The following is a 12,570-nucleotide window of genomic DNA, read 5'->3' as shown; positions in this document are numbered from 1 at the left end:
AGGTTTTTACTTTTTAGATTAGGGTTTGGTTGGAGGGAGGTGTTGGCGGTGATAAGCGGTAGTGTCTAATATTTCTTGCAGGAATTGGGGAAATGAAAAAGGAGGGTGGAGATATTTCTTTTATTTTCTTTTTTTATTTATTTAAAATTGGTAAAGAAATAAAAAAATGAAAAAGAAATAATTAAGAGTAAAATATTCATTTCATGTCAATAGGGACTAAACGTGCAAAGAAAAACAAACTCATGGACGATCCGAGATAATTTTTTTAAAATGGAAACTAAACGTGCGTTTTGGCACCTGCACGAGGAACGAATGATGTGATTTACACTATAAAGTAAAGTATTAACTAAACGCACACTACCTCTTCCGTTTATCCATCCCCCACAAGTTCTATTTCACGGAAGATCAAAAAATCTCCTTTGTAACCATGGAGGTTCAACGGCGATGACTTTAGGTTACTCACGGAGCGACTATTTGCCTGGGGATTTGTCGGGTCCCAAACGGGAACCTTGGCTCCTCAAAGGCCAATAAGAATATCACTACCTCCGCCCACCAGAAAATTCATCCTCAGCTCCTAGAAGGCCAAAAAGAAAATCACTACCTCTTCCCTCCAGAAAATTCATCACCACTTTCCACCACCCCATCATGTTCATTCCCCCATTTATCCAAAACTGATTATAATAAAATATATGATCATAATTTAACCATTTGTTTCATCTCTTTGATTACACGGCCTTCTTCTGTCAATCATCTCTCCTAACATGCACACTATTTGCACAAAAATAAATAGAGAAATGGATCATGGTTTATGTAGAACAAGACAATAAGTTTCGGCCCGACAACAAAACCTTGTCAGAAGAAATCCTTCTAGGACCTTAACATCCTACCTCGCAAGCTTCTCAATCATCAACTTGCAACCCTGCCATCTGAACAATCCATGGATATGTATCATCAACTCCATAAGAAACAAAATTACTTCCTTAGAGTCCTTCCTAAAGAAACCCTCCTTTACAAATTCCCCCTTTCAACTTCGGTCAAGATGATGACTTTGATCCCTAAGAACCCATGATTGGACCGACTTTCCCTTTGATTCCTAGCAATTTCGGTCAAGAAAACCCAAAGATTCCCCCCTTACAATTCCAAAAGTATACTTGTTAATCCTAAGACTATCTGCACCTTTGCTCACCCTGGTGAAAAGACTGGTTTCCCAAAGATGGAGAGAATAAAGGTTTCCGATGGCAAAAATAAACTGAAAGGAAAAGAAGAGTTCGACAGACTTGAGCGACGAACGATTGCTTGATATGTCATCTTCTATTGGTGTTCTTTTTTTTTTTTTTTTTTTTTTTTTGGGGGGGGGGGGGGGGGGGGGGGGGGGGTGGGGGGGGGATTAGATAGGGATGAGTAAGTATGGTGGTGTATTAGAGTTGTTTTGTGTAGTCCCTTAAATAACTTACTTCATATGATAATAATAATTTATGTGACAACAAAAGTTTTAAGAGTATTAAAGAAAATATCATTAATAATAAAATAGTCAATTTAAGTATGGTAGGGACTAAAAATAAAACAAAACCAAAATACAAGAATGGTCCAAGTTAAAATATAGAAACGAAAATTACACCAAACCACAGGGACCATTCTTGTAATTTACTGGATGAAATTATTATATACATCTTCAAAATATTTATAATTATATATTTCGCAGTAAATAATATATATTTTCAAGTTGTACCCTTACCCAATCACTGAATTTTGCATCTACGGGGGATCTGGATGGGAATATAAACCCAATAAATAATTAAATATTACGGCCAACGGTTATTATGGAACTTAATGAAATACGTATAATAAAATTATTACTTGTCCCATTTCGATTGAAAAAAATGATTATGATGTGTCACGTTCTGATTGGCTGACTGTACTTTGTTTTTAGCAATAGGTAAAAGTAACCTTGTAAGTGTGACCAAGAGGATCTCCCCACATAACTTGTCTTGGGGACCAACAATAATAAGCTTTTAAGTTATCAGTTTTGTGTGTTATTTCCCTTTCTCTGGCTCAGATATTCGACACTTGTCACCCATGTACAAATGTCACGTCTTGTCATCTTTTGGCCTCTCGTATTATTATTATTATTATTATTATTATTATTTATAAATTATAAATTTATTTAAGTAATTTAAACAATTTAATGTTTTAAAGAAGCTTTTTCCATTTTGTATTTTTTTTTTTTAAAAAAAAAACTCCACTGAAGATTTATTTTTAGGATGAAAAAGTAAGTATAATAAGCAGAAATGATTTGTAAGTAATAGAATGCTTACCAGCAAAATTGATGCCTGGTCAGAAGTCAGAACTTGGTTGCTTCTTGCAAGATTTACCTGCCAAGAAAGGGGGGATAAAAGGAAACAACAATAACAACTACTACTACTACTACACAGACAAAGCTAATAAGCTAAGCTAAAATAAATACAAGGGAAGGGAACAAGTTTTATTGATGAAAGAAAGAGAAGCAGCCATGATAGATGAGATGGATTAGAAAGCTCAAAATAATATAAGAAAAAAAAAATGTCTCATCAATGTGTACTTTTTTCAGGAGAATGGTTGTCAAGTATCCGACTTAGATTTACTTTTGACCCAAATTCAATTGACTCTCCTCCCACTCCCACATCCACATCCACATCCACATCCAAACCATTCTTCTCTTCTCTTTTCTCCATCCCCATGCTCATCTCTGCTTCCTGCTTTACATCATCCACCTCCATGTTCTTCGCCTCGTTACCTTCTTCATTCACATCAGGATTAGGATTTGTATCTTCAACCTTTTCCATTTTAGATTCTTTACTCATCTCCATAGCACCTTCCTCCTTTCCAGTTCCACCACCATCATCATCATCATCACATGCTGGAACTACCTCTGTAACTTTAATCTTCAATGAATCCAACTCTTCCTTTTGCTTCTTGTAAACAAACATGGCTTTCTGCACCAGTAACATATTAATTAATTAATAAACCACCATTAATCCATATTTAAAATAAAAAAACTTAATCTTCTTCAACAACACCAACCTCAAACACAGAATCATTTATTATGCCACCAAACACCAAACCACCATCGCTAACATTGCCTTCTACAACCTCCTGCAACACAACATAAACACAAACTTAATTCACATTTAACTGAAAAGGCTAAGTATAACCATCCATCCATCCATCATCTTTACTATTCTTAGTATTTACCTCCAAAAACAATATCTTGCAGTCAAATTCATCATCATCTGTGGTGGATAACAACGGTTCCATGATCATACTTGTGCACTGTTGATAAACCTCAGGTTGGGTAAGATCTTGAGATACATCAACCCTGGAAAGATAAACTTTTTGCGAAACAAGACTTGTATTCTCCTCCTCCTCCTCCTCCTCCTCCTTTACACCCTCAAACATCTGAAGGCTTTCAGTCACTTTCTCAGCTTCAGGAACAACAACAGCATTGCCATTAAAGGTTGAGGTCTGAACATCCATCTGATTCTGATTCTGCTCATTCTCAATCTCATCACTTGCTTTCTGAGAACCAGATTGCACCTGCACATCCATATTTACTCCACCAGCATTCTTCCACATGTCACCGCCACCACCACTAACCTCCCACCCACGGTTACCCATTTGGTTTCTCCGGTCCCAATCAACCCTCCCATATAAATGAGAATGAGATTCATCACCAAACACAGCATTATTTGCAGCATCCCATCCATGCAAAGCTGCTGCAGCTGATGGTGGTGGGACCGATTCATCCCGCCATTGAAGAGGTCGACCATGGTCAGGAACATGGTAAGGCAAACCAGGGTTTAACTTCATGGGTGGTGGTCTACCAAAGATTGGTGGTGGGAACTGCTGCATGAGAGGATGAAACATGGGAGGTGGGACATGCTGGAAAGGAAGGTAACCACCAGGTGCCATTGGTGAACCCCAATTCGGGACGTTTTTCCAGTTCCCTTGACCTCTGTTCATGTTCATATTCATGTTCATGTTCATGTTGTTATTAGACTCACCACCCATTCTCCTGTAACGATTATTATTGTTGTTATTGCTATTATTATTATTTGACTTATTCCTATCATCTTCTGTTGAACCAAAAAATGGGCTATCAGATCCTGGTCTGAAGTGAGAAGAACTTCTTGTGTAAGGTGATGAAACAGATAGATTGTCTCCATCTACTTGTGAGTAATCATTATCAGGATGTGTCTCCTTAACAGTATGATGATGTTCCTTTGCATCCTTGGACCCCAATGGCTCTTCATCACCACTTCTTCTAGATGAAGGGGATTTATCCATGTCATCCTTCGCGTTGACTTTTTCCATTGACCTGGAAGATAGCTTATTATCAGAAGTGAAATCTCTATTATTATGATTATGCCGACCTCTATCTTCATACACACTCTCCCTATGGCTATGCTTGTTTTCTTCCTGCTTTGAAACCCTGAAAAATGCAACATATATATATTATATTATATATTATAATAACACAAGAAATTATAAAGAGATGGAAATGATCAAACTACCTGTGATGATCTCTAGAAGGGGAACTCCTACGACGGCTGTGGCTGTGGCTGTGGCTATGGCTGGCTGTAACTTCCATGTCAGCATAACGAGAAGAAGGTCTTATCCTTTCAGAGGCTGAGTCTACTTTGCTACCAGATCTTTTTTCTGATTGTTCTTTCATGCTACGTGATCTATACTCACTACCCTCTTCTTTATCATTATTATTATTATTACCTCTTCTCCTATCTTTATCATCTTTATATCTGGAAGCTCGATCATCATACACATTATCATCCTTCAAACGTTTGGCTTCAGGTTCAATTGAGGTGTGTGTGTCTTTGTACTTGGAATCCCTTGATCTCTTCTCTCTATCTGCATCACGATGCTTATCTTCCTTATGTCTATACTCTCTCTCATCATCTTGCTTGCGTTTGCTTCGTTCTTCTTTATCACCACTTTCAACATACTTGTCATCTTTGTATTTGCTGTCTCTATGACCATCTTCATTGTACTTATCTTCACGGTGTTTATCTTTATCTGCATCCCTGTGTTTGCTATGTCTTTCACTTTCTCTTTCTCTTTCTCTTTCTCTTTCCCCTCGGTGCTTCGCATCCCTATTCTTTCTATCATCTTCTCCTCGGTGTTTTTCGTCTTTTTGTCTAACACCCTCTTCCCCATGTCCTTCATCCTTGTGTCTTTTAACAGACAGCCGCCTATCATCACCTTCTTTCATGTCATCTTGATATTTGTCCTTGTCACTAGAAGCTTCTCCTCTTCTTCTCATCCGCTTCTCAAGCTCCTTCTCTAACTCAGGGTTTCTCAACCCTTCTTCTATAGGCCAATCTGGTAAAAGATGGAAAAAGAGCAACAGTCATTAGTAAATAGTAATGGTGTCCTTCAAATTAAGTAATAACTAATGGTCAGACATCAGGCATTAAGGCTACTGGCCGATAAAAATTAGTGTTTTGTTTCCTGTTCTGCAAATCATGTGGAATTAAGAACCTCAACAAATAAATTCTGAAGCACACTCTTGACAAAATAGAGCCACAACCCTATAATGTAAGCTTATCTAAGAATCACTAACAACAGTTCCCACAAGATGATCTAGATATTTCCAGCCTTGAGACAAGGGTTTACAGTTGGTACAACGTCCCCAAAAGCAAACTCTAATTGAACAAAATTTTATGTTGATTGATTGAAATTTCAGTATGCATATACACATGTTAGTTTACACCATACTGATCCATCTATCATTATGTCTTACAGTATTATTAGCATCTTCGTGGAGAGTATAAGAAACGGAAAAGGGATTTTCAAAATATGTTTATCAACCTAGAAAAGGCATATATGATAGGATGTGGTGGGCATGTGAGAAGAATATCCAAAAAATAGTCTGAATGTGATGATATGTAAATGATAGATGCAACTAGGCAGTGTCTAAATGTGAAATGTGATGAGACCCCTAAGAGCCCACAAGTTATGAAGTAATCCAAACTAAACTGACGACATGAAGTGCAACTCAAGTAGTGTTGACAGAGAAAGCTAAAGATGTGGTGTATATATCCAGAATGATTCTTTCACTGTTTTTGAGATGTATGACATAAAACAAGGAAAGTGCAGCACTGATGAATTTAAGCCAAGAACCGTATAGCTTCTACAAAGGTAAGGAGTCCTGTGATGATTGGAAAAATCCAGATTAATGCTGAAGAGCCGCTATACATTTTAGAGCATGATGTTAAGCAACAAATTATAACATCCAAAAGATGAATGTAAAAAAATGTTGCACACACAATGGGCCAATGGGGACGATTATAAAATGATGGTACATGGGAGAAGGTAAGTAATGTCATATTTTCCCCATTCTACTGCAAAAGAGAAGCACCAATCACTCAACGCTATGCATACACCACGTAAGGGTAATTCAATTCAAGAAAATTCAGCAAGAGTAATGTAAATACAATGCACAGTAAAGCACAGAGTGTTCCAAAACGCACATACCGATTACGCATATATATGCAAAAGCAAAAGACTTTTGTTTACCTTTCCTACTACGGACTAGTTCTCAAACATACCAAAATAACAAAGTTACTTACCAGTACTTTCTTTTCCTCTTTTGCTCGATTGATTTTCAACTTGCTTCGTTGATGCCTCGGCCTCAAGTTTATCAGTGTGGGCTTTCCTTCCCCTGTCAGACCCACGATCCTTATCCTTCGATTCCTTATTCTCTTTGTGCTGACTACTCTCTTTTCTCGCAGATTCTTTCTCAGATTTTCTCTTTTCGCCTCTATTTCCACTGCCGCTCTTGCTTTCATCCTTCTCCAAAACCACGACACTCGCACTCTCAGCGTCATGCCTCCGGCTACTCTTGCTCTTCGACTCACCCACAACTTTCGACAAATCCTTTGACTTCAATAACTCCTTATTCTCTATGTTTACAACTACACCTTTCTCATCACTACTCCCACCATTCCACCTATCGCTACCGCCATGACTCTTCTCTTCCTTCCGCTTCGAAGACGTCGTATACTCCTCTGATACATCCCCATTCCCATGACTACTGAACAGATCTTTAACATGTTTCCGTCTTTCTCCAGATACTGAAGAATCTTTAGATATCCTAAACGAAACCCCATCTTCCTTACCACCATTACTACTCCTATCTTTCATCTTCACATCCTCGTCGGAACCCGAGTACTCCCTCACCGTCGACGCAGCCGCCGCTTCCTTCGAACTATGTTTGCTTTGCTTGTGCGATTTGCTCCGCGAACTTCTCGGCATAATAACTAAATGTAAAAACCGCCTCCAAAATTCGAATTTCAAAACCCTAACTTCCTGCGCGAAATCGACTTAGGTAGGTATTCCCGTCGATGGCAGGCCAAAACCCTAATAACCGGAATCTGAAGAATTGGATTCGGGATGTCGGCGGCGAATCCAATTAAATCCGATCGAAGAAAAATCGACGGAGAGATGCAGAGGGGCGAAGACGGAACAATGCGATTGGAATCTGAAATTTTGAGAGAGAGAAGGGAGGCGTTTGTTATATTATTTGTGAATGGTATTTGGGGTATAGTCGATGATTAGCAGTGAGTGGACGAAAATACCCTTTATATAATAAAATTGATAATTATGGTAATAATTTGTGTTATATCTATGACTTCATTCGAAAGCTTAAGCTTGTAAGATTTAAAATTAAGATTTTTTTTTTAAATTTAACTTTTATATGATTATCACTAAATCATTCTGTGTTGGTTGTTCTTGATGAATTATATATTTTAATTTTAATTTTAATAAACATTATATATTATATTAATTCTTATGCTGCTTATACATAGTATTATTTATGTGGTTTAACGTTTTGCTACAAAATTTTGTAGGGTTTGCAAGTTTAGTCCTTCGTTTGGTCTGCTTTCACCTCCACTGCTTCCAATCAGATGACAACAGAAGTTCCATCGTCTTAATTGTCTTTAAGCAAAGAAAACTCTGTTTTTTTTTTCTATTTTCTGATATCAAGATCCTTCTCCACCGTTTTGCTTTTCTCTAAGCTCTTTGATTTTGAAAGTGTGTGTGATTTTGATATTATCAATTTCTATGACAAAAACAGGCGACATTAATAATTTTCACATAAATGACGATAGGGGCTTCTCTCACATCTCCCCCAATATCGTTAGTGTGCCCTTCTTCCTTTTCTACTAAAAGCAATGTCAATTTGCGTCTACTCCATTTGAACGACTCCTCATATCAATCTTAGACTAGCATACAAACAACAGATGTTTCTCTTTTCTTTGAAATCGGTACATTACTTTCACAACATCATCACTAACTTTAGAAAATACTCACTTCACAGAATCTATATATTTTTTGAAGGACACCATAAGGAATTGTCACAAGATGACTACTCCAAATATGTACACATTAACTTTCACTACGCCCCCTCAGTAACTTTAGAAAATACCCACCACTTCATATTATATATATATATATATATATATATATATATATATATATATATATATATATATATATATATATATATATATATATACACTAGATATATTTGAGGCCCGTGTTAAGCACGGTCTCCGGAAGGTAGTTTGGGTATTTCCTGTACCGTTCTCTAAATTATATTGTGCTAATAACCAAAAAATGAAAGTATAATGCTATAAATAGGTAAAATTTCAATATAAAATACATGAATAATCAACAACTATATAAAGTCCATATAAATATATTTTTTCATGTTATTTAAAGCCTATCAGCATCATTTGTAGAATACTCTAGGGATATTGGGATGAATCACGAACTACCATCTTTGATTTCTCTATTCAAGACTTTAGCCACTTGTTCCTTGATGGCCCCTTCATCTTTAATGTTATGCCCACTGCTTCTTGGTTCTACATAACCTAAAACGTTAAGCATGAATTAGAAGGATTTGGAACTTTAAAAACTTTTATTAGCTCCTGCATCCGTCATAACATATTTGGTTCTAATATTAACCCCAAATAGCTAATTGATGTGTTATATAGTTAAACAAAAGTGATTCATTATTACTACATTGTTAATGGATGTTGTATTGTGGCGCATGTGGATTCAACAACAAAGGTCATAGGCCACACAAATCTTTATAAGGTCTGATATAATGTTTAATTGCATAACTTCGTCTTGAGAACCTCTGGTGAAACAAAGTAGATCTTGACACCGTTATATATGGCTAGAAGATATGCAAACGAGCAAATTTGTGTCTGTTTGATAGATACCAAACAAGTCAAACTTTAATTTCATCCAACTCTCCTATCTCTTTTTGAATAGTGTACACATTAAGAATAACCTTGTGATTAGTTAGTAGTTTATAACTATTTCTTTATGATATATTTTTGAATCAGTAGACATGTAAAATCAAGAATCATATTAAAGAGAGATGGAACATATAAAATCAGTAGGTTGTGAACGAGTTGAATAAACTCACAATAAACATGATTATAATGAGAGCAACTCCTTTCGACCATGTAAATTCACCATGAAAGTAAAATACAGCTACGTGAATAATAATAAAAAAAAACATTAAAATAGTTGGTAATATTAAACAAAATTGAAATCTAATTACATTTTGCAACTATGTTAATGGAGACGTTTCTTTAACAGTTGTTTAAAAGTCATAGAGTAATTTACAATAAAAATGGTCCTTGTGTTTTTTGTGTATTTAGTTCAACACTGAAACCTTTTCAATATTGCTTTTACCATTTTATTGATTTTGTCACTCTAACTATTTTTATAGTGATTACTTTTTTGACTTAAATGACAGTGCCATACCAATATTGTGACAACTTCTTTCACAACTCCACCAATAGTAACTATTATTGCACTTGATATACAAAAAAGAAATTTAGCACCTACAAATATAAAACATGTGAAGATTAATTACTATAAATACAATTAATTATATTAAAATCATTTACTATAAAAAGTACAAGGGCATCAAAAGGTCATTAGAATGTTATATGTCATGGGATATAAAAATAACTTGTCTTTAAGGACCATTTGTTGCCCTGTCAACTTATGCGATCTTGAGAGGACTTGCTATGAACAAAAATTGAAAAAACCAACTATATTCAGGGCCAGAATTGTAACTTCTAAGTAAAATGGCTACTTTATTCCCCAACTATAACTGGTTTTTTCAATGGTGGCCTAATTATTACTTGAAATAGGGATCTGTTAAGCTATTTGATTAAAATTGGACAAAAACTATGTACCCAATATAGTTAGGAGAGTAACATGTATGTATGAACATGTTTTTGGTCAAATATGAATATCTCATGTTAAATGATTAAAAATCATTGAAAATTGATCACCACCTTGGATATTAGAAAATTTTCATAGTAACAGTAAAATAGATGTCATAATAATGCTACAAAATATCAATAAACCCATTATTTTAGGATTGTTAATTGTCCAAACTAACCTGTAATCAACTTTTTCCAGCTGTAATTTTCTTGAACCTTGTTTATTCAACTTGTATAATTTCCATTGCTTCAAGATAAATTCAACACCATCTTTCATGCTGCCATTTTGTTCACATTTTTGCTCCAAAGATCTGAAAATGGATATATGCCACTTGGATTGTACTAATTCATCTCTTTTAGAGTTATACAAATTGAGCCTTCAGCCTTGCTATCTTCTCATCTTCAATCAACATTTCTTGAAAAGTAGAAAAAATGTAAAAATAAAATATGAAATTTTAATGATGATTTATGTTACTAAAGATGATACATTTAATTCAACTCTAATGGTGATGACCTTGAAATGATGCCAATCTCGATCCATAAGAAGATCACCAACAATTGATCCAAACTTGATTGCATGCTGGAGATGCTTAACCCTACTCAGTCCCTTCGTGAGGGGATCTGTTGGGTTCTCATCTGATGATACCCTATTTGCCACGAGTAGTCCTTCTTATATTCGATGTCTAATGAAATGGTATTTTCTGTCGATGTGTCTGGATCTCACATGATCCCTTGGTTCATTGGCTAAGGCAACTGCACTTTCACTATCACGGAAAATTTCCATTGGCTCCTTTATAGATGGTACAACTCCAAGGTCTCCAATGAAGTTCTTCAGCCATATCGCCTCCTTTGCTGCCTCGCTTGCTGCTATATACTTTGATTCACAAGTTGAATCAGCCACTGTCTCTTGCTTGGAACTCTTCCAAGAAATTGCTCCTCTGTTTAAGGTAAAGACCCAGCCTGACTGAGAGCGGAAATTATCCCTATCAGTCTGAAAGCTAGCATCACTATACCCTACAACTCTCAATTCATCACTCCCACCGAGGGTAAGGACCCAATCCTTAGTCCTCCACAGGTACTTGAGGATATTCTTTACCGCAATCCAATGTGCCTTGCCAGGGTTCCCCTGATATCTGCTAACCATGCTCAAAGCAAGAGCTACATCAGGTCGAGTGCAGGTCATAGCATACACGATTGAACCTACTATAGAAGCATAAGGTACTCGACTCATTTCTGCTATCTCAGCCTCAGTACTCGGGCTATGAGTTTTACTCAGTCTGGCGTTACTCTGGATGGGTAACTCTCCTTTCTTGGAGTCTTGCATGTTGAATCTTTTCAGCACCTTCTCTAAGTAATTACTATGACTAAGTCCAATTAGTCTTTTACTCCGGTCTCTCATAATCCGTATCACTAGAATATAGGCAGCTTCTCCTAGGTCTTTCATAGAGAAACACTTCCCAAGACAGGACTTCACTTCCTGCAGGGTTGGGATGTCATTTCCTATGAGTAGTATGTCATCCACATACAGTACCAAAAAGCAGACTATGCTCCCACTAGCCTTGATAAAGACACACGATTCATCTTCACTCCTTGAAAAGCCAAATTCTTTGACTTTCTCATCAAAGCAAATATTCCATCTGCGAGGTGCCTGTTTCAATCCATAAATGGATTTCTCGAGCTTACACACTCTATTGGGGTACTCTGTACTGACAAAACCCTCTGGCTGAACCATGTAAACATCTTCAGCCAACTTTCCATTAAGGAAAGCGGTTTTGACATCCATTTGCCATATTTCATAGTTATGAAATGCAGCAACGGCTAACAGAACCCTAATAGACTTAATCTTGGCCACTGGTGAAAAGGTCTCATCATAACCAACTCCCGGAGTTTGAGAATAACCCTTTGCAACCAGTCGTGCCTTATAAGTGTGTACATTACCATCCATGTCGGTCTTCTTCTTGAAGATCACTTGCACCCAACTGTCTTACGACCTGGTACATTGGCAACCAAGTTCCAAACTTGATTGTCATACATGGACTGTATCTCGCTGTCCATTGCCTCTTTCCGTTTAGCAGACTCGGGGCCTGCCATGGCTTCCGCGTAACTGTTAGGTTTATCCAGACTTACCAATGTCTCATCACTGATAAATGTCTCACCTTCCACAGTAATATGGAAACCATAATGACGCTCAGGTGCATTCCTAACCCTTTTGGAACGCCTCAGAGGTTCAAACTTGTCAATTGGCTCAACAAGAGTTTCCTCC

General features: G+C 36.7%; 1 protein-coding gene across 1 annotated transcript; it reads right to left on the bottom strand.

The window, feature by feature from the left end:
* Positions 1–2,461: 2,461 nt before the first annotated feature.
* LOC111894267 (uncharacterized) lies at positions 2,462–7,576 on the bottom strand. The gene is made up of 5 exons (XM_023890342.3): positions 6,624–7,576; positions 4,551–5,373; positions 3,232–4,468; positions 3,061–3,132; positions 2,462–2,972 (listed from the first exon to the last, which is right to left on the bottom strand). The coding sequence occupies exons 1-5, from the start codon at positions 7,306–7,308 to the stop codon at positions 2,568–2,570; spliced, it is 3,222 nt and encodes a 1,073-aa protein (XP_023746110.1). The 5' UTR covers positions 7,309–7,576; the 3' UTR covers positions 2,462–2,567.
* Between the last annotated feature and the right edge of the window lie 4,994 nt (positions 7,577–12,570).

The sequence above is a fragment of the Lactuca sativa genome, chromosome 3 (assembly GCF_002870075.4).
Source record: "Lactuca sativa cultivar Salinas chromosome 3, Lsat_Salinas_v11, whole genome shotgun sequence".
In the NCBI taxonomy this organism is placed as follows: Eukaryota; Viridiplantae; Streptophyta; class Magnoliopsida; order Asterales; family Asteraceae; genus Lactuca; species Lactuca sativa.
This window is presented reverse-complemented; position numbering and strand designations above follow the sequence as displayed.